The 22691-nt window shown below is 27.2% G+C and overlaps 5 protein-coding genes across 5 annotated transcripts, besides 3 other annotated features; 4 read left to right on the top strand and 1 right to left on the bottom strand.

Moving 5' to 3' along the window:
* Nucleotides 1–514: 514 nt before the first annotated feature.
* OCT59_018873 (uncharacterized protein) lies at nt 515–877 on the top strand (the record flags this gene model as incomplete). The annotated part of the gene is made up of 2 exons (XM_066135665.1): nt 515–577; nt 647–877. The coding sequence occupies 2 exons, from the start codon at nt 515–517 to the stop codon at nt 875–877; spliced, it is 294 nt and encodes a 97-aa protein (XP_066004931.1).
* A 28-nt stretch (nt 878–905) lies between these two features.
* Nucleotides 906–1328, top strand: OCT59_018874 (uncharacterized protein; the record flags this gene model as incomplete). Its single annotated transcript, XM_066135666.1, has 1 exon — nt 906–1328. One exon carries the CDS (start codon nt 906–908, stop codon nt 1326–1328), a length of 423 nt encoding a protein of 140 aa, XP_066004932.1.
* Nucleotides 1329–4949: 3621 nt separating this feature from the next.
* Nucleotides 4950–4973: a sequence feature (Short protein (OCT59_018875, UZO26661.1) was converted to a misc_feature.).
* Nucleotides 4974–5046: 73 nt separating this feature from the next.
* Nucleotides 5047–5074: a sequence feature (Short protein (OCT59_018875, UZO26661.1) was converted to a misc_feature.).
* A 1568-nt stretch (nt 5075–6642) lies between these two features.
* Nucleotides 6643–6650: a sequence feature (Short protein (OCT59_018875, UZO26661.1) was converted to a misc_feature.).
* A 6913-nt stretch (nt 6651–13563) lies between these two features.
* Nucleotides 13564–15362, bottom strand: OCT59_018876 (uncharacterized protein). Its single transcript, XM_025319144.2, has 4 exons — nt 15109–15362; nt 14995–15029; nt 14086–14911; nt 13564–14009 (listed from the first exon to the last, which is right to left on the bottom strand). The coding sequence occupies exons 1-4, from the start codon at nt 15302–15304 to the stop codon at nt 13639–13641; spliced, it is 1428 nt and encodes a 475-aa protein (XP_025174396.1). The 5' UTR covers nt 15305–15362; the 3' UTR covers nt 13564–13638.
* Nucleotides 15363–20088: 4726 nt separating this feature from the next.
* Nucleotides 20089–21650, top strand: OCT59_018877 (uncharacterized protein). The gene has a single exon (XM_066135667.1). It carries the CDS (start codon nt 20413–20415, stop codon nt 20620–20622), a length of 210 nt encoding a protein of 69 aa, XP_066004933.1. The 5' UTR covers nt 20089–20412; the 3' UTR covers nt 20623–21650.
* Nucleotides 21651–21706: 56 nt separating this feature from the next.
* On the top strand, nt 21707–22392 carry OCT59_018878 (uncharacterized protein; the record flags this gene model as incomplete). Its single annotated transcript, XM_066135668.1, has 4 exons — nt 21707–21712; nt 21787–21951; nt 22125–22130; nt 22327–22392. The coding sequence occupies 4 exons, from the start codon at nt 21707–21709 to the stop codon at nt 22390–22392; spliced, it is 243 nt and encodes an 80-aa protein (XP_066004934.1).
* Between the last annotated feature and the right edge of the window lie 299 nt (nt 22393–22691).

Genomic DNA, 22691 nt, shown 5'->3' on the forward strand with positions numbered 1-22691 from the left:
AATCTTTAAACCTTCCTCGCCTCTCCGACATGCAACAGAACTGTACCATCTACTTCTTGATGAAGGGCTTGTTAACAAGCCTGTACTATGTCTCTATACGGATGGTGGACCTGATCATCATTGCACATACACTCATATTTAGCTTTCATATATTTGTCTTTTCATTGCACTGGACCTTGATTATTTTGTTGCTGTTCGAACTCCTCCACAAAATTCATGGAAAAATCCTGTTGAGAGAATCATGTCAATTCTAAACCTAGGGCTACAAAGCGTTAGTTTGATGTGAACAGAAATGAATAATGATTCAGAGAAGCTAATGAGCAAGTGCGGCACAATGAACAAAATCCGCAAAACAGCTGAAAAGAATCCCACTCTGAAAGTAGATCTAAATGCAAGCCTTCAGGCTCCAATTAATTTGATTCGTAACGTGTTTGACCGTCAATTTCTTAAAGACGAGCTCTTCAAAACATTTACCGCAGCATCAGAGACTGAAATGGAGAGACTCTGGGAAACAATGCAGCTTGTAGATGACAGTGTTACCAACGAAGACCGTACTGCAGAACATATAAGACAAAGGGTAAATAAAAAGTTTGATTGAATAAAAAAATACCCGATTAACTATTAACTTTCTTACTTTTATTTAAAGCCGCTTCTACAAAATTTCTTTGAACATTGTTGTACAGCAAGGCATTACTCGTTTACAATAAAAAAATGCGGCGAACCAGCTTGTACCATTTGCCGCCCTCCTTGTTGTTTGCCAGAAGATTTTGAACAATTGCATCGTCTTCCTGATCCACAGCCTGGAGAAGACATGCATTACAAGTCATTTGAAGAGCTGTATGGTAAAGCAACAACAGAAGATCAGATATTCGCTTAAAAATACTAAAACAAAAATGAAGGAAAAAATGAAATATAAAAGAGCAAAACATACAATGCCATTTTGCCCTACTGCTGCACGTGCAAAAAATGTTAGCATCACTGTAAATTGCGTTGAATGTGAGAAACCACGTCTCATATTCAGTGCAAAGAAACTCTCCGAAAAAGATAAGACAATACTGCGAAGATTCTTGGATACAATCTTCTATACTTGCGGTATGTCTTTCCATAACACATGTGATCTAGCAATGGCTATCTCGCCAAAATATGATGACGGTGATGAAGAAGGCGACGATCAAGAAGAAATCATGGATGTAGAAGGTGATAACAAAAATGAACGAGACGAACCTGAAGACTCGGATAATGAGGATGAAGAATCTGGTAATAATGAGGAAGAAGAGCCTGTGGAAGAGCCTGAGAAGAGGAGGATTCTATTCGTGAAATATTTTTAAGAGTCTTTGTCAATGACTCGTGGTCCTGTGCATCGCAAGTCGAGAAACCATACTATTCAGCTGGGATCTTTCTGGACGTTTATTTCAAATGCGGAAGTCTGGAAGTTACTAATGTAGCAAAAGGAGAACACCCACATTGCAGTGGTTGTGGTGGCAATACTAATTTGTCAAATAAACGTTTAAGATGGAAACAGGGTGGAGTAGCAATGGGAAGCGTAAAATAGGTTAGGGTTTCCAATGGGCGAACTTTTATTTGCATGTATGCAATTTAGTGGTTTAGTCTAATTTCTGTATGTATGCTTTTAGTCTGTATGTATGCGTTTTTAGTCCATATGTGTGCATTTTTTATTGTCAATTTAAGAAATAACGATGTATGCGGTTTATCACATGATAGTAAACATGAACTGTTTTTATTGGTCAATTATAAAAATATAAAAAAAAAAATTTTGGAGTCATGATTTACCGATCCGGCCGGGATATGTAAACCATTTTTACCACTTTGTGTCGCCTTATGTTAAGAAAAATTAAGTATCAAAAAGCTAGACTATCTGTGCTACCAGATGATAATAAAATGTATAATAACGGACAAAAAACCAGACTATCTGATAAAATAGGCAATATTAAAATGTATAATAATGAACAAGAAGCTGATTCATCTAGGCTATCTGGGCAGGACCCGGACATCACATATATAACTCACATTTGAGTTTTAGCAAATTCAATTAAAATTAGGTTAAACTCGTAATTTTAGATAGAGCAAATTGATTGAAAATTAATTAATAGTCATAATTATGAGTTTTAGCAAATTGTATTGATTTTACAAAATCATATTTTATATTTGAGCAAATTTGTACTTTTTTTTAAATTTAATTCGTGATCCATCTCCAAACCAATGAAATCTACTAATACATTTTGGGAAATTATTTTGCAAATTAATTTAGTGGGAAATTCAGATAAGAGCAATAAATATAGCACGCAGGAAATGTGAAATGAACTTACAAATTATTAGAGAAAAGTAGTTTAGAAGAACTGCAAAATTACTAGATACACCACTCAATATAAGCAAAATATAGTACGACCTGTGTTTAATAGAAATAAATAATTTTAATACTTTTTTTTGTTTTTTCTTATTTATAACCTTTAAATAAATTATTTACCAACGCAAATAAATAACATTTTAATAAAAAAATATCAATTTTGTGATTGTCACACCTCTTGTATTGAATAATTATGGCATTTTTAAAGGCCGGAATCCAGCGTCGCTAAAGAAAAAATTTTTTAACTAATCGTTCAATGTAAAAATTTTTAATGGATCCTGATTCCCTCGGTTTTAAGCAATTAGTTACACTATTTTTCAGCCAGGTTGTAATACAAATTTGGCTGGTTACTTTTTAGGCAATATCGCCAATTTGTATAACAACGTAGCCTTAAATGGCAAGTATATATTGATCAAACTTGTGATATTAATATTTGACGATGCAAATTTATCATTCAATATACCCAGAACATTATTATATAACACTTAAAAAAAAAAAATTCTGGGAAAATCAGCTCAAAAGCCATTTAAGTTATAATTAATTTGTAAAACCAGTTCCCCGAAATTTATTAGTAGTTTTCACTGGTTCGGAGACGGATCACGAATTAATTTATCCTTTTTTTAAACTTTATAAATAATATTTTTAAAAATATTAGTTTCAGGTCCGGGTTATATTTTGGCCAAAATTAAGTATAATTCCGGCCAAAATTAAGCATAATGCCGGCCAAAAACTGTCTGTTTAGTTTTACAACATTTTATTTTTTAATAATTATTTATTTAATTTATTATTTTTATTAATTATTATTTTATTTATAATCTACATATTTTAATTATAAAAATTAGCAGTTTAATTTATATTAATCATTTATTTTTTTATTGATAATAAAAGAAAAAATTATTAACTTATTATTTTGAGTTTTAGTAAATTAGTATAGATTTGAAATGTGATAATTTGATTTTTAGTAAATTAGGTTTATTTTAGCAGGAGCAAAAAGTATTTAAATTCATGCAGATCAGTTATGAGTTATATATGTGATGTGAGGGGGTCACTATCGAAATTTCTTAATGAAATAATGCACAAAGTGGATAATAACAAAATGGATGAAATGGATAATGATGGAATGGAATTACCCAAAAGAAATTATAATTTTTTAACAAAAAAGTTGTCTATGACTCTATGTAAAGTGTAAAAAAAGGAAACATATCTAATAGAGTTCTTGAAAATTTATTGTTGGACGATAATGATTAAAATAGACACTTAGAGAATCCTAAAAATAATAATCAAAATATTGATTCTGAAAACAAAGTAGTTTCTGAAAATGATGAATATGAAGTGATTAATTTTGCATCGCCAAATTTTAATGATAAGCCCAAATATCTAATATAGTTAATAACCATCATATGCATTATTGTTGGATTATTCTATGGTTATTAGAATACAAACTACGATTTAAATTACCAAATATTGCTATTGACTTCTTAGTTAAATTTTTAAGCCTCTTACTTTTGACAATTGATAAAAATAAAATTTTGTCTTTTTTTTCATCCTTATACATAGCAAAAAAGGAACTAGGAATATCTACAGATATAATTCAATATGCCGTCTGCAATAAATGCCATAAACTTTATGACATTAATGAGTTACTGGATAAAACTGAAGTTCAGATATGTAGTTTCATTAATTTTTCAAATTATACTATACAACATTTTCGATAACCATGTAATAATTCTTTAATTAAAGAAATAAATAATAATAATCAATAAATATACCACCTGATTATAATGTACCCAATAGGTAATATTAGGCAACAATTAACTCTTCTTTTTGGTCGCAAAGATTTTGAGACATTATGTTGAGAGTGAGCAGATAGAAAAATAATACAGAAGCATTATTCAATATCTATAATGATATGATTTGGAAGGAGTTTAAGAATGATAATGATAAACTTTTTTTTACAAAGAAACACGCCAATACAAATCTTGGTTTAATAATAAATATGGATTAGTTCCAACTATTTCTAAGTTCATCATATTCTGTCAGTGTGGTTTACACTATTATATGTAATTTGCCACACACTGAACACTACAAATCACATAATATCTTGATATTGGCAGTGATCTCTGGTCTAAATAAGTCAAAGCTTCATGAGATAAATAATTATTTGTATCTGATAATAAACTAATTAGTTCATTTATGAAATGGTTACAACATAATAACTCATAAAAGATGAAAGCAACAATGATTGTTTTCATCTTTTGAATGTATTAATTAATAGGTTATAATGTCCTAGGATATATTAATTATTAATAGATTATATTGTCCTAGGACATATTAGTAGTGTTCTAGGACATATTAATATATTTAATATATATTAATATGTCTTAGAACACTACTAGGGTAAGGTAATGGCCTAATAAATAATAACAAGGTTAAAAAATTTTGCAAATAGATTAGAAATGATCACATATTATAATTATTACTACATGACATAGAAATTGGATCAATCTTTGGTATTAAATTATTATTTATATGATCATTGAAATAATTATTTGAATGTAGAAATATAAACCACTTGCATAGTGCATCATGTATATTGTGACCATCTGTTCTAAAATTAAAAAGTTCAAAAAATCATTTATGAGATCTAGTTAATCCTTCAAACAAAACTATGTAATACTTACTATAAACAATAATGCCATAAGTGGAAACCTAGCTTATCAATGAAACAGAAGGCACAGTCAGAAATACGAAGTTAGTTGGTGAAGTTGGCCATAATCCTTTGTCAATAGCCATATTATTTGCAGTTTTAAAGAATATATCATGAGAAATTATTTCATAGAGTTCACTTTCAAACTGTACTACTGATCTATAGGCTAATTATTAATATGCACTTAAAAAAGAATTGAGTTACATGTTTGTCTTAAAATAATTGTTTTTTTTCAATTAATAACATATCTACTAAAGAAGAATCTATAAAATTGCACTCTTACTAAAGGAGGGTCATTGCACTTCCACGAAGGAAGGGTTACAACCAAAGGAAAGGACGAAAGGTTACAAAAATATAACAATACCTTTATAGTTAGAAGGAAAGAAACTATGAAAAAATATTCTGAAAAAAATAACAAGTGTACATATTCATTCTAACAAACCAAACAACTGCTTCAATATCATGAAACAGAATAAGCAGACTTTTTTCATTTGTCATTCTAAATCTCACTTATTAGAAATTTTCAAACTTTCTATTTCAAGTTGTAAAGATTGAACATTATCTTTTGATGAAATTTTCAAACTTTCTAATTCGTGTTGTAAAGATTGAATATTATCTTTTGATGAAATTTTCAAACTTTCTCTTTCGTGTTGTAAAAGATTGAATATTATCTTTTGATGAAATTTTCAAACTTACTATTTCGTGTTGTAAAGATTGAACATTATCTTTTAATTCTTGCTTTTTTTTAGCCAATTCTTCTTTCAATTTATTGTTCTCGGTTAGTTGTTTAATTAATTCTGCTTGCCTCTAAACCTAACTCATTTATTTGTTCTTGTAAGTTAGCAATTGTTTGATGAATGTTAGCGACTTTTTGTCCTTTTGGAGTTTGGTTATTTGCATACTTCCTAATTCTTTCATTAAGGGTATCTAAATTAGAAAGTCGATATGTATTTTGGCAAGTTCCTAAGTAGGTTAATAATCTCTTGCGGGGCACCTCTCTAACTTCCTTATTAATCTCTCTTGCACGTCCTACTAGTGGCGGATTATCGACATAGACAATATTAACTTTATTAAGAATATACGCTAAACCAGCATTTTCCATTCTTAATGATGCTCGATCATTTGCACACTTTTCATAATCCTCAAAGTCCGAGAAATTAACTCGCACTATGGTTGTATAATTAATAACTTCTTTATCAAAAATAATCGAACTCAGTAAATCGTAAGCCTCAATTTCTTCTCTGGTAAACCTTCCATTGGCCACAAAAAAAATTTGATTTTTAAAAACCTTCTTCTTTGACAAAATTAGTTAATTCAGCTAATTTTATTAATACTCCTTGAGGAGAACATCTTAAAATGGTGTCAATTATAGTTAATTCCAGTTTTTCATTACCATTATATCCAAGTCTATTTCACCTTTTTCAACCTGAGAATTTCTTATTCCAGAATGGCTTCTAGAATTCTCGTTGAATACATTTTCAAATTGTTATTTTTGTTAATCAAAAACATCACCTAGTGCTGATTTTCCACTACCAGTTCTGCCGATTAGCAGTATATTTTTTTTGATTACCATAACATATTATTTTAGCCTTGAATTTTTTCAAAAAAAAAACAATTTTAGGTTGTAAAATAATGTGCTAACTGTGGGAATAAGTAAATATGATTTTTGTTCTGATAAGTGTGGGGGATATTTTTTTCGGGTATACGCTTTATGTGGGGGAGAAAGTGTGGAAGTGAGAATTAGTGAAGAAAATCTTAAAAGAAACAGACATAATTTCGCATTTTGTGATTGTGATTTTTGGTTATCAGTGGCTTAAAATCACATGATAGATTTTTTCATCACCGGGACCAACCAGAGCACAAAATCTTTGGAACATTTCAGAAATTTTCCAAAAAATTCATTTTTTTGCATCGGAGCATTTGATCGGATATATTAGATACGTTAATACGTATTCTTTAGAAGAACCAGAAAGTTCTTATATATACTATTTAGAATAATCAAAAACGACATCCTGACATTTGGTATTAAAAAAAAAAAATTGTAAATGATTACTGGAATAAAGTTATAAAGGAATATTGGAATATTGAAAAATGTAATGTCTTTTAATAAATTTCCAACGTTTATAAAAATTTGCTGTATCACGCCCCCAAAAAAATTCCGGATTTATAAATTTTCATGGATTTAAAAAAATTTTGTGCGCTGTCACAACGGACGTTGGTATAACATATGTATATCCATCAACTGTTGAATATTTGAGAGAGAAATATTTCGTCAATAGTATAAGCAAAGTTAATGAAAATTTTAAACAAATTAATGAATTAGATAAAATTAATAAAAACTTACTATCTTTTAATAATTCATCAATCAATACTAAAGTAACATCTCTAAAGCTATTTAAATTAAAAGTAAACTTACTAAATTTCAATAAATTTACCTGAACAAATAAAATAATACAGATATATTATACGGTTGTTGTATTAATGTCGCGAAGTGGCGTTACGATATCTATAATATCGTATTATTCGAATAGCTAAGCTTGACTAATAAACTTTTCCTTTCTTTTATATTATGAATAATTAGTTGACTTGATATATAACGGAATTTTACAATGAATATCCAGAGTAAATAATTATTATTTAAAATATTGTACGCAATTACACTATTGACATTTAATCTTCGTACGTTTTATTTGTATATATAAATACAAATTTGAAACTTAATCATACGCGAGAAAATTTGGAAGGTTTGATTGGCTAAAAATTTATTTAGAATAAAAATCTTGTAATCTTAACTTGTTAACGGAAATGAAATAAAAATATCGTGATATAAATAAAAATCTTTGCCTATGTTTCTATGTAATAAAGTTTCTTACTCGTTAAATCTTCACCTGCTAAATTACATTCATTCATATAATTGTCAAAACAAAATAAAATAAAAGTTTAGACAAAATAAACTGTATGTTGCTAAAAATATTATGCAAATTAATCCTACGAAAAAAAAATCGTCAAAAAAGCGCGATACTAACCTTTGGCTTTGCGATTTCTTTTGCAAAAGCATCCTCAGAGAAACTAGCACTAGATCTTGTACACTTTGTTAAAATAAGTAAGAGATTATTTGAGATTTCAAAAAAAAAATTGTTTATGTGAAAAAAAAAGTCGCATCAAAATTATGAAAAAAATTACCAATTACTCAATATTTATGCAAAATATGCCAGTTTAGAACGCGAAATATATCCATGTAACGAAAATATTTAAATAGCTATACGAAAAATATATCAGATATAGTCTTCATAATCTTGATACTTTATTATCAGATTATAGTGTATATAAATTCATTTTAAATCGCTTTTCTCTTCTCTAAGCAACTTCTTACATGTTGTGGTGAGTTGAAACTTAGAAACTTACTTCTATAATAAAATTGACAGCAGTACAAAGGATCGTTGAAATGTACTATTTGGCCTCATGATGTTTTTTTATCCTACAAAAATGTAGAGCTTAAAATCTTGAATTATTTTCAATTGGGTGAAGAACTATAAATGAAATGCGTGCTTTTGTCAGGAAAGTATGGAGTTTATAACAACGTATCTAAGGGATGCTTGTTATGCTATGGTTTTGATCAAGCTTATTTATGAGGAGAACGACCTCAATTTTTTCTCTTCGTATCCTTAACAGAATCCAAGATTAGACGATTTCCGTCCTTCTTACTATAACTTATCTTGTAGTACCCGAGTGAGCTAGGTTGATTTCAACCCAACGATTACTATCAACATTGCGGGATTCGATACAAAATGGCATTAATATGTCGATTATTTCGATTATATCTGAATAAGCCCAAGTTTTTCTCGCCTTGCAAAAATCGATAAATTTAAATTTTTTTATTTTCGTCTGCCTGTGTAGTTGAGACAGGTGTATGTATTTTATTATGTCATTTTTCCTTATTTTTTTATATCCATAATTGACATAAAAACAGATATTCATTTGAAAAGCGAATCTTAAGAATTTCGCCTTGGTCAGTAAACTAATATAGAAAGGGTTGGTATTACATGGAGACCTAGTCTCCAGAAATCCTTATGTATATTCAAACAAAACAACTACGGTATGTTTTGGATGAACTAATAAAAAACTGTTTGATCTTTAGATTATCCGTACATTCCCTTTTCTATTTCACTACTTTATTTGTTTCATTATCTAATAAGAAAATAACATTTATACTGTATATTGCTAAACGTATATATTAATGGAATATTTGGATCCCTCCCAGAAAAACTTTATTAAAAAACATGTTCATACCAGGATATATAGCAATAGCGATAAAATATTTATTCCATTTATATATTAAAACATAATTACAAACTATCTCACTGTTGTATATTAGAAATAGACATTACGAGTTTTTCTGAACTTTTATTATGATTACTGTCTCGAACTTTTATTATGATTCCAAAATTATTTAATGATTTAAAGCTATTGAATTGGAAAAAGTTGAAAATGAAAGAGATGATTACTATTTTTTATTTTAGGTTTATTGAATGGGAATGGTTAATCGGCTATCCCAAAAAATAAGAAATCTTCGTAGGATTATGATTTCAAATTATCTAAATTTCTAATCGTTCATGTGTTTTGAGAAACTTATATAAAGAAATCAAAACTTTATAACTATTAATTGTCAAATTCTAAAAAATGAAATTTAAATATGAAATTTTTATAAATATAATATCCTCGTAATTTATCAATTATTTTTCACATGACCAATGCCAATAATTCTGGTCAAAAAAACACGTGAAAAAGAAATTTTTTGGTCACGTTATTTTCCGTAAATGACGTAAATCAGTCAACTTTCATGCCCTTGTAAATTGGAAACAAATTAAGTAATCAAAACTTTAATGCGACCAATCTATTAAACAATTTATATTACTTTATTACAATAAATATTTTTTAGAGTACTTAATTACTTTATGAACCCAGTTTAAATAATCTGATAAAAATTACAATGAAAGAATAAAGTGATTGGATTATACAAAGTAAAACATTTTCGAATGCATGTTTAAAACTTTAAAATACCAACAGAATTTTGCAGAAAAAAAATGTAATCGAAATTAAATTTAATTTTTCAAAAAAGTTTATAATAAATTTTTATGCAGGAAATTTTAAATGTGAAATTTAAAAAAAAAAAATGGCTTGAGAAAAATTTAATAAACTTAATTGGAATTAATTAATAGTTTTTTAAATGTAAAGTGAAACTAATGAAAATAAGTAATGGTCATATGAGATTATTTATTTATTTTGAAAACTGTTAATAATAAATTAATTTATAATAATAATCAACATATAAACGTGTAAGATTATTTGATCACATGGATTTTGCACATGGATTATGATCAAAAGGTAATTTTGTTAAACTACAAACAAATATAAGGATATCTGCTGATATGGAATTGTGGCTTAAAACCGAAATGTGCAGTTAAGTATACATCATGTAAGATTTCTTATACTACGGCCATCTGTTTATATTCTAATTAATTTTAAATAAATATTTGCATAATAATAAATAATAATAAAAAAAGAATTAAATGATAAAAAAGATAGTTTATTTTTTTTTTGAAATTGTTTTTTAACATATTTTACATATTTTTACATTATTTTATAAAAGCAAAAAAAAAAAAAAAAAAAAAAAAAATTTTAGAATTTTGCGTTTAAAAAAAAAAAAATTACCTGCAGCAAAAAATACAAAGTTTTTGTGTTAGATCTTATTGAAAACCCCCCTGCCTGGTGTACAGGGACCTACTTTACAACTACATATTTTATGCTTGGCAAAAAAACGAGAGTAAATCAAAATTGAAATATATTATAATATATTGTGAACATTGTGAACATTATTGAAAGACAATGACGAATCTAATTTTAATTAATGCATAAAATCATGTCACACTAAAAAGTTGGGTTATAAATTTTCATTTTGAAAATGGATCAGTTAATGACATTTAGGTTCTACAACACTTATATTATGTATTATGTATTGGTGTGACAAATAGATCGTATCAAATCAATAACGATTTGTACTTCTGTATATACATTACCCCCCCTTTATCCTATCTGCTATGTTATGTAGCGTATGTAGCGCATGTAGCGCATACTCACACCCCCCCTTTCCAGGGTACGGTACCAGTCGGTACTCTTAATGGTAACTTTAAGTACAGAATATAATGGTAATTTGAAGTAAAAATTTGAAGAAAATTCGAACATAAAAAATAAATAAATAAAAACCAATTAAATAATGACAAATATTATTAATTAATGTTTTTTTACATCAATAAACAAAATTATTGATTATCTGTTATTTGTAATTTTGTTATAATATAAATAATTATTACATATAAAAGTATTAACTGTATAGATATTGCACGTCATATAATCCGCATAATTGATCAATCGTTAGACTTAAAGGGTAAAAAAAAAATCAAGTATTGATAACAATACTTAATCCATAAACAGATTATTAAAGTATTTGATAAATAAACAATATCCTTCGTTTGATCGACAACATGAATCGCGTGAATATTAATCAAATTAAAAGCGAGACTATCATAATATCAAATATAATTGGTGTAAATAATCTTACTTATAACAATACAGAATTATTCTTGTAATTAATTATTAAATGTTAAAAGTATCTTTTTTTTAAATTGTAAAAGTTCAATATATTGTTTATCTATAAAAAATAATCATTCGTTGAATCTTTTGAAACAAAAGATTGTTTCATGATAGTTTTATTATTTATAGAGACCAATAAAGTTTCTAGTTCTTGGCATATTTTTTTTTTTAGTCTTTTGTGATTTGTATATATTACCTGATAAGACTTGATTACGTTGTATATAAGGCTTACATTATGGAAATCATCGTCATTATATTAACTAAAATGTATAATTATTTAAGATCTTTTTTTAAAAAAATTTAATATATATATATATATGTATATTTTGGACAATCCATATTCGGTGATTAATAACTGATTATAGATAAATAAAATTTATTATTATTATTGTTATTATTATTATTATTATCATTTGATATTAATTAATATCTGATAACACGCAGAAAAAAAAAATTAACGTACAGGTAAATAATAAAGTAAAAAACATATCGGAAACCTGATTTAACTAAACTGTTAAACTATTAGTTTTTTTTAAAAAAATTTCTCTTGTGTTAAGTTATTTATGCATGACCATGATATAGTGACGTAAGATCGTCGGTAAATTAAATTTTTTTTGGAAATGAATGTATTCGCTTCATTTGTTAATCAAAAAACTTGAAAAAAAAATAATGCATAAAAAAAAAAAAGTCTTTTTTTAGGGAGAATAAATCAATAATATAAAAACCTTTTTTAGGGAGAATAAATCAATGATATCATTTTACTCAGCCCATTCGGCAAGACCCATTTCGAAGAGATCAAATTAATTAAAAAAATATTATTCATATGTGCATATATTCACAGATGTTTCTTTTACATTTAGAAATTTAGAAGAAAAAAAAAAAAAAGAGAGAAAAAAAATGATTTAGGAATGTTCTTTATTAGAAACAATCGGGTAAATTAGCCTTAGAGTGGTAAATTTTTACCATTTATAGGTTAAATCATACAAAAATGGTATAAGAGTCTATCAATTTAAATAAGTGATGCGTCCTTATTCGTCATATTTAGATTTCTGCAATTTCATAATCGATTTTTGAATATTTGATTGAATATATTTGATTGAATATTGAATATTTTTTGATTGAAATATTTTTTGATTGAATATATTTTCATTAATTATATTGATCTTATGAAGTTTGAACCAATTAAATAACTTTATTCTTTCGAAAATAGAAAATGTTTTTATTGATAAAAATTATTCATTAAATTTAAATGAACTATGCAATATAAATATTATTATTATTATTACTTTTTTGTTCAAAAAATTGATTCATTATTGAATTTTTAAGAGTAAAAACCGATTGAAATCAAATTAAACAGTTTTTAATCTTTTTTCCCTCACCCCAAAAAAAAAATTTATTTCCAAACAATTTCTTTTTTTTCAAAAAGTTAAAATAATACTAAACCAATTAAAATTGATCATCCAAAATTAGCAAACAATCGATTATCTCAGTACGGAGTGAATGATCCGTATAATCCGTATTATATTTCTTTATGTGGCTTAAATGTTTATATTGTACAAAGAATCGTTAAAAAAAAAAAACCAATAATATGTATCAAACTATGAAACTTTGTTTATGACACTAAAAAAATTATTGTTAGGATTAAAATGATTCTTGAATATACTTTTACTTTCACACCACTAAAATGACGTGATTATTCTAAAATACAACAAAAATACAACTTTTAAAAAAAATATATTGTATACTGCGCTTTTGTCTGCGCAATCTAATTTTCGCGTACTTTTTTTTTCTTTTTTTTAAAAAAAATTTTTATAATAATATACAAAGTTTATAATTTTTTTTTTTCTTTTATAAAAAAAAATAGATTTTATCTATATATACACCGCTCTTATATACGTGTTAATATGCTAATTAATTATGTATTTTTAGTATTGGCGTCTGAATTGATGTCAACAATAGTATTAGAATCTTCATTACTAACTTTTGTAGAAGTAGTGGAAGTAGAATAAGGTCGTAATTTTCCATTATTTTCGAAATAATAATTTTCAAGATTGATACTAGTTGATGTATCAATCTTAATCTTAAGTTCAAATTTAGATTCATCCGATGTATAAACTCGAGGTAATATATTAATTGAAGGTGTTGGAGCGCTTGTTTCTATTCCAACATATGATGAACTTGTTGTTGAAGTCTCTTTTGAAGATGTATGATGATAACGATCTCTCCATCCTTCATTTATTATGAATTGAATCATATTTCCTATTCCACCCATATTTACCGTAGCGTCTTAAATAGAAAAAAAATTCAATTTTAGTATTTTCAAATAATGAAATATATATATTTAATATATTTTAAAAATTACCTGTTATAAGATAAACCCATAATGGATCATAATCAATAATTTGACCGAGAACATAAATCATTGGAGGTGTCCATTGTATTATAAATATTAAAACGTAACCAATAATTTTTCTAACAACTATTGGTTCTATCTTTTTAGTATTCTTTTTGGTAGTATTGTTCTCATTATTATTATTATTATTATTACTATTACTTCTACTCAACATACTACGAGTTCTACTTATAAAACTATTTTTTTTATTATTGTTATTATTATTATTATTGTTATTGCTATTATCATCATTATTATTATTTTTACCCTCATTACCCTCATTACCCTCATTATCCTCATTACTTTCATTACTAATATTTTCATTAATACTAATTTCATTAATACTATTTTCATTACTATTTTCATTACTACTAATATTAACATTCCTTTCATTCCTTTCCTTACTATGTTCATTCATGAATCGAATTGAATTGATTTCTATGAGAATAGAAGAATATGAAAATATTGTTATAATTAATACTGTAAAATTTAATGTTAAAGTAAGGATAGGTAAAATACGTATTGAATTATTATTTGTAAAACACCAATATTTTCCTGAATCATATGATGGTATACTAATTAATGAATATGTTGAACTTGTTATTAATACGAATAATACTCCTTTATAATCATATCTTCCTAAATCAATATACATTTTACGACATATTCTTAAATATGTTAAAAATGCCAATAATCCTACTAATGTCATATTAATAGCTATCGCAAATGATGTTACTCCTCCTATTACTTTACAAACTGAACTTGACCATGGAACTCCATATATATTTGGATATAACTAAAAAAATATATAAAGAAAATTAGAAAATTATATATGAATTACAAGGGATGATTTTTTTTGTGGCGCAGTAAAATACTCACCATATTGGGAAAATTTATCGAAAAGATTATAAAATCTAAAAATAAAAAAAAAATAATAAATGTTAGAAAATGTAAAGAAAAAAAAATTAAAAAATTAAAATTTTTATCAATTACCTGATAATGCGATATAGAATGGAACTCTAAGTGCCATGGGAAGACTTTTCTTTGTGATGTACCATCTACTTAATGTTCTACTTAACATATAAGAAGCACATACTCCATTTATTATTATCATTACCAACCCGAAAATTATAACTATCTTAAAATTGGTACTTGGTTTTGACGTTTGATTTGTTGTTGATGTATCCATTCTTTACTTTTTTTTAATTAATTTTGAGTGAGAGAGTTCGAAAAGCGGGGGAGAAAAAAAAACGAAAAAAAAAAAGAATAACGAAAAAAAAAAAAAAAGTATTTATAAAAAAAAAAAGGGTAAATTCTTGAGTATTTATTCTTAAATTAAAAATATGTGTAATGCAGGTCAAAAATATCTTTTTTTTTTATTTATACTCTTTACTTGAAAACAGTCGTTCCCAAATCCATTATTATATTGCTATTTTAAAAAAACCAACTACACTTATTGATAATTAATTGCCTTAAATGTATCATAAAATAAGGTTGGGTTGGCAAATCATCAATTATAGTCTAATGTAACTAATAATGTACTTACTTTACCTTACTATACATTATGCAATTCAAGTCAAATTCCTCAAATAATAATAACTCCGCGGAAATATATGTCACGAAAATTATTAAAATAAGTTAAAAAAGAAATATTCTTTTTGGTTTATTTATTTTTTTTTTTTTTTTAGGTAATTTTAGCCTAAACCTGTCATTTTTTTTTTATATAATTGTTCTTTTAAAATCATTCATTGGTTTATGAATGTTTTATTATTGGTTTTCTTTTTTTTTAAAAAAAAAAATAAAAAAAATAAAAAAATAAAAATGAAAAATAATAATAATAAAGATAACGGTTGCCTTATTATTGTACGGATTGTTTCATGCTTACACAAAAGGTCACCTTTTACCAGTTCTGTACAGTTCTGTATATGTAAATAACTATACAAACTTGGTAATTTTAAAATACTATTTATCTATTTATTAATATATGCAAATAATCGTCGTTTATTTTACTATCCCAAATAAATTGTACTGTACTACTTATTAAATATTGCACAAAAAACCCAAATCTGTTTTGATTGTTACCGATGTTAAAAAAACAGCTAAGCCCTGCTTCGGAATTTTAAGCCCAAATAAAAAAAAGTTTTGAAGTGTTATAAAGGTTATAATAACAATTAACATTTTTTTTTTAATCATTTTTTTTTAAAAAAACCAGATATTAAGAATATCAATTGTATGGTTAAATTTCATATGATACATGTGATATATGTGAAATCTGAACTATACTTACTATACTTTTCATTTCTCTTCTCCATTCCTTCATTCTTTCACTCCTTCATAACTCATACCATCAACTTGATACTCTGCTGAAATAATTGTGATTTTTTGAATAATTGAACGTCAAATAGTTTGGTAAAAGGTTACTACCGTCTACCGTCTACCGATGTCATTAAAAAATTCCCAATACCAAGGGGGAGAAGATATGCATGTTATTTATCACCTATGTATGTTATCACATGGGCGTTATACTATACATAACTGGTCGATAAGAAATATAAAAATAGGGGTTTGAAATCATTAATAGAAAAAGGAAGTAAAAAAATCACTTAATAAGTAAATTAGTGAAACTTTATTCTCACTTTTTTGGTGAATTTCAATAAAGAAATTAAAGATATTCATAAAAAAAAAAAAAAAGAATATAAAATAATTATTCTTTTGAAATTCCTAAATTAGTAAATCAAAAAAAAAATTTTCATATAGGATTAGGTGAAACAAGAACTACCTAAAGAATCAGGTATCATATTTTAGAACAAATACCTAAACAATTGAATTATTCCTTTATTTTACATAATATGACGTACGAGACACAAAGATATCATACCCCATATGCATGATCAATTGTATTCATAAATATGATCTATATTATTGAAATTTTTTTTTTTTTTTTACAAAAAGAGACAAATCAATCAAATACGGTAATTATTAAAGAATCGAACATTCAATAATTGATCGTACAATGTAAACTATTTTTATTACAATGATAAATGGAATTTCTTGCATTAACTTTTACAGCATATCAATCGGTTTCTTCAATTTTTGGTTTACAATACATGCGTCAGTTGCGTCACGGTACTCTTTTTTTTTTTTAGCTTATTCCATTTCTATGAATTTTTTTTGCATATATGATACAGCTCTCGCAACATGTTAATTAATTCTTACTATTTTAGTGTTTATATATTTATTTCCAATTATGTCTATAACTCTGTCAAAATTATGGCAGCAATTATGGATAATTAATCAAATACGGTAATTGTAACATTCAATAATTGGAAATATTGGATGGAAATACTTAATTGCTAAGAATGGCATTATCGTAAAATTGTACAATGTAAACTATTTTTATTACAATGATAAATGGATGATGATATTCTGTTCTTAGATTCTTTGCATATGTGGTATAACTTTCAATTGGTTTTTGCAACTTTTTGATTTACAATACATGCAAGAAAAATATAATCTGCCACGCACACAATGTAACCTTTTTACAAACGTGCACTTTTTTCATTTCCATGAATTTTTTTTTTGCATATATGATACAACTCTCGCAACATGTCAATTAATTCTTACCATTTTAGTGTTTAAGTATTTATTTCCAATTATGTCTATATAAGTGCTGTCAAAATTCTTGAATTATGGAAAGAATAGCATTATCGTAAAATTTTGTTGATCGTACAATGTAAACTATTTTTATTACAATAACAAGAATGCGTTGTTGTTGGGGATCAATAGTAAGTATGATATTTCCCATACAAGCATATCGACGAGCTTCACTTCTTCGTTTCACTGGCAGATTTTCAGGTCTGTGCCACCGCCTATCCTCTTGTTGTGTACATCCAAGATATACTGTGGCACAACCTGTAAAAATATTCTTTCTTGTATTAAGATGTATATATATATCCCAAACCTCCAAATAATAACCAGACCCATCTTCAATCAGTAATATGAAAATATTTATTAATTGGCGGAAATTTTTCTTGATGTTTTCAAGATCATATACATAGGGCTGAAATTCTGGAAAAATGCATTCAACAAGTCGTGAATCAAGCTCTATTTCAAATGCTAATATTACTGGTTCATTCAAGTCTTCTGCATCTTGAAACCGCTTGAAAATTATTTCTTGTACCTCTTCCAAATCATATAAAAGTCACCATTAAATTCATTGACATTATTGTCATCATCTATCTAGTAGCTCAAGATTCGTAAGTTGGGAAAAGGGAGCAAAATTGGGGGTATAAATAACAATGGCCTTGTTTTATTACTTCACACCCACACCACCACCCGCATGTAGGATATACTGTTAAAATTAAGATAAAGCCCAATGTGGTGAACTTTATTGATTAATAAAATACTAAATGCTAAACGAGTTCGACTGGAATCAGTATTTATTTGAGGAATCGGTTCATTTAAGTCATCTCCCTATAAAAATGAAATGGGCTAAATTTATTTTAAATTTGTGTTCATGTGTAATAAATGTCTAAAAAAGCACCATTTTATCCGATTTATGTCTTATTACAAATAAACAAAAATTAAACAAAATGGTGCTTTTTTAGACATTTATTACACATGAGCACAAATATAAAACAAATTTAGCACATTTCGTTTTTATAGGGTCTTCAAGTTCTTTTTTTTCTGGAGATCGGATATATTTCTTTTCGCGTATTCTTACGTTTTTCATAACATTTATTGCAAGTTGAATACTCTTTCTGTGGATTGGTACCACAAGGACGGTAAAAATCTGCCCTTTTCTTTATGCATGAACAGCGAGTACAATTTTTTTCATTAAAATTCGGACCAGAAAATTCTATTGAATGGACGTTTTATATTGTATGATTTTTTAATTTATTCAACCTTAATTTTCAATTTTAATTATCATATTAGATCACGAACAAAATTAATACCTATCAAAATTTCTTTATTCATTTTAGTTTTCTTTGCGCAGTGTTTTTTAAAGTAAAAATAAGTGATATTAATCAAATATTTAAAATAAATGTGTGTTATACACAAAAGCGTGAATCCCTCCCATTAATGACCTATTTTAGAACGCGAATCGCGAGATTTTATGCATAATTAATTAATAATTTAGTAGTACTGAAACGTGTTTTACTGTAATTTATTTTATTTCTTTGACTTAAACGAAAGTGTTAACTTTTATTTACATATTTTATATGCGTTTAACAAAATAATTTGTCAATATTTTATAGAATATATATTTACCGACGTCGGATCAGATGCGTCACGTGACTGCCACTTGTTTTTTGCAGGGTTGGGTCCAAAACCAAAACCTTTTTTTCATTGGACAGGTTTTGGACAGATCACATGACAAAAAATTTAATTTTGGCCAGAATTATGACTAATTTTGGCTAATATTTAAATTTTAGTTCAAATTATTAAATTACTTCAAAAATCATTTTTAATATTATTTGATTTTACATTGATTTTTTATCATTTAATTTATTGAATATTTACTTTAATATTCCAACATTATATTTATATTTTATTTTTAGTTTCAATTGATGAATATTAGAACTTTTAAACAGTTTTAAACTGTCCAAAACTATGTCCAAAATTATGTCCAAAATTATGTCCAAAACTGGTTCTGGACAGTCCAAAATTGTCCAATTAAAAAAACCAATTGGACAAGTAGAAAGGACATGCCTAGGTCGGCCTCCGTTATGAAGTGGCATAAGTTAAAATATTAAGGTGTAAATGTAGTAAGGTTATAAGCAAATTATAAAGAAAAAAAAAAGATAATCTTGAAATGATCTACAAATAAGCTCTTAGTCTTACTAAATATGGGTTTTGGACATACTGCGCTAGGGTGGCACCTGATTTCATTAGGAATATTAGGAATAGAAATCGGTGCCCACGCGTTAATTATTAATATGATGAGTTCACGTAGTCGCGTACTAATTTATAACTTTCGTTCTTCACGTTGTTTTCACCTTTAAAATAACTATGAAGTCTAATAAACAAAAAAACTTTTATCTTATTTCTTTTTAAATACTATAATTTCGTAGTTGACGCTCTTGTTAAAACTAGATTGATTGTTCAGCAGTGTAAAAACTTTAAGTGATTAATAACAGAATCCCAATTACTAAAATTAAGTGCTTATAAGGAGGCGTTCTTATATAGAGTGATTATATGGAGGTTTGACTGTATTCATATTTTTTGGATTTTCTAACTAGTTCTAACGAACTTTCAGTTCAGAATACCTCAAATGAACAAGCCAGATCAAGAATTATGACAATTGCAAGAAGGGAGAATTTACAAATTCAATTAACAAACGTGAACGAACTCATTGGAGAAGCCAATTGTGAAGCTCATCGTCTTGAACTCGTTAGTCGTTACCAAAAAGTTATTTTAGGAAAATTTGCAACTGTAGGATCTTTTGTAAAAGCTGCTGATGCAATATCTCATGGTTATGGTAATGGAGGTTTAATACCTTATTGATGAAGTTGTGATCAAGAGTGTTTTGCTGTAATGAAAAATATAATTTGATGTATTTTTTCTTTCTTATATTGTGTAGTTAGGGGAGTTGATAGTAGCGTATAATTGAATGTGTAGTATTTGTGTCTTAGCTTGGAAGGAATGTTAAATTTTTTATGAAATTGTTATCAAGTGTTTAGTGTAAGCCATTTGATGTATTTGTAGTTAAAAGAGATGGGAAAGTGTACGAGTTGATGGGTAACATATAATAGAGTGTGTTCGATTTATTCCTTGGTTATATGGTGTGGAAGAAACGAGATCAGGAGTGTTTGATGTGCAACATGGATTATTATTGATGTATTTTTCTTTTTTATCTTGTATAGTTAGAGAAGATGTGGAAAAATATGAGTTGATGGATAATGTATAATTGGATGTGTTCTATTATTTTCTTTGTCTTGTGGTGTAGAAGGAACGTTAAATTCCTTATTGATGAAGTTGAGTTTGATGCGCAACGAGATTTATTATTTGATGTATTTGTGGTTAAAGATGGGGAAGGTTATAGTTGACGGATAGCGTTGTAATTAGTATTAGTGTCTTGGCTTGGAAGGAACGTTAAATTCTTATGAAGTTGAGATCAAGGGTGTCTGGTGTGCAACGAGGATTATTATTTGGTATATTTGCAGTTAAAGGAGATGGGAAGGTGTATGAGTTGGTAGGTAGCGTATAATTGAGAAGTGCGTAGTCTTTATGTCTCAGCTTGGAAGGAACGCTACTTCTTATAAAGTCGAGATCAAGTGTTTGTGGAACGAGGATTATTATTTGGTTTATGTTTTTATTTTTTACCATTCTTATCTTATATAGTAGTTAGGAGATGGAGAAAGTATATGAGTTGATGGGTAGTGAATAATAAGGTGTGAGAGAACTCAGCGAAGTGGAAGAAACGTTAAATTCCTTAAAGTTGAGATCAAGAGTGTTTAATATGTAACGAGAATTATTATGCGATATATATATATATTTCTTTTCTGCCTTTAATGCTGGAAAGATCAAACTAAAGAGACACTTAAATGTGAATTTCCTATTGGTACCATCTTGTGAACACTACAAAGTCATGAATGTATGTAATAAAATTTTGTTTTTTTTTGTTTTTTTTTTGTAATATCTTTAACGCGATTTTTTTTTATTTTTTAGTGCAATGCATCAGTCGATTATGCTAAATGTAAAGAGAAGTGCGGAAAACGATTAGCATGTGGTCATGAATATTTAAATGAATGTCATGAATGTCAAAAACTTTCTTCACAAATAAGTGGAGATACAAACGTCCCTATTGAACGCGCACATCATGGAAAATGTAAAGTATTATGTAACAAGCTATTACCGTACAAGTGTTGATAGTATTCTAGGAACTGAAGAATTGAATATTTTCACTGGGTTTGATTTTTTACGTATGTTGTAGATTCAAAGCTGCCAGAACGCGTCGTGCTGTTGCAATGTAATTTTTTCTTTATCATATTCTGAAACTTTGAAAGGTGTTCGTAAGTATTTTTCAAAGAATTTTGGTCCAACTTTAAGATCGAGAACCATCTTATCAAGAAAAGCAACTCGGATCCAATATCGTGCATCTATTAATTCCTAAAAGCCGAATGTGTCGAACTCGCGTAGCTCGCCAAATGGTTTAATTTTGGTTTTTTTTTGTAATATCTTTTAACGCGATTTTTTTTTATTTTTTAGTGCAATGCATCAGTCGATTATGCTAAATGTAAAGAGAAGTGCGGGCATGTGGTCATGAATGTTTAAATGAATGTCATGAATGTCAAAAACTTTCTTCACAAAGAAGTGGAGATACAAACGTCCCTATTGAACGCGCACATCATGGAAAATGTAAAGTATTATGTAACAAGCTATTACCGTACAAGTGTTGATAGTTTCTAGGAACTGAAGAATTGAATATTTTCACTGGGTTTGATTTTTTACGTATGTTGTAGATTCAAAGCTGCCAGAAACGCGTCGTGCTGTTGCAATGTAATTTTTTCTTTATCATATTCTGAAACTTTGAAAGGTGTTCGTAAGTATTTTTCAAAGAATTTTGGTCCAAC

Source organism: Rhizophagus irregularis, chromosome 28 (assembly GCF_026210795.1).
Source record: "Rhizophagus irregularis chromosome 28, complete sequence".
NCBI classification, from domain to species: Eukaryota; Fungi; Glomeromycota; class Glomeromycetes; order Glomerales; family Glomeraceae; genus Rhizophagus; species Rhizophagus irregularis.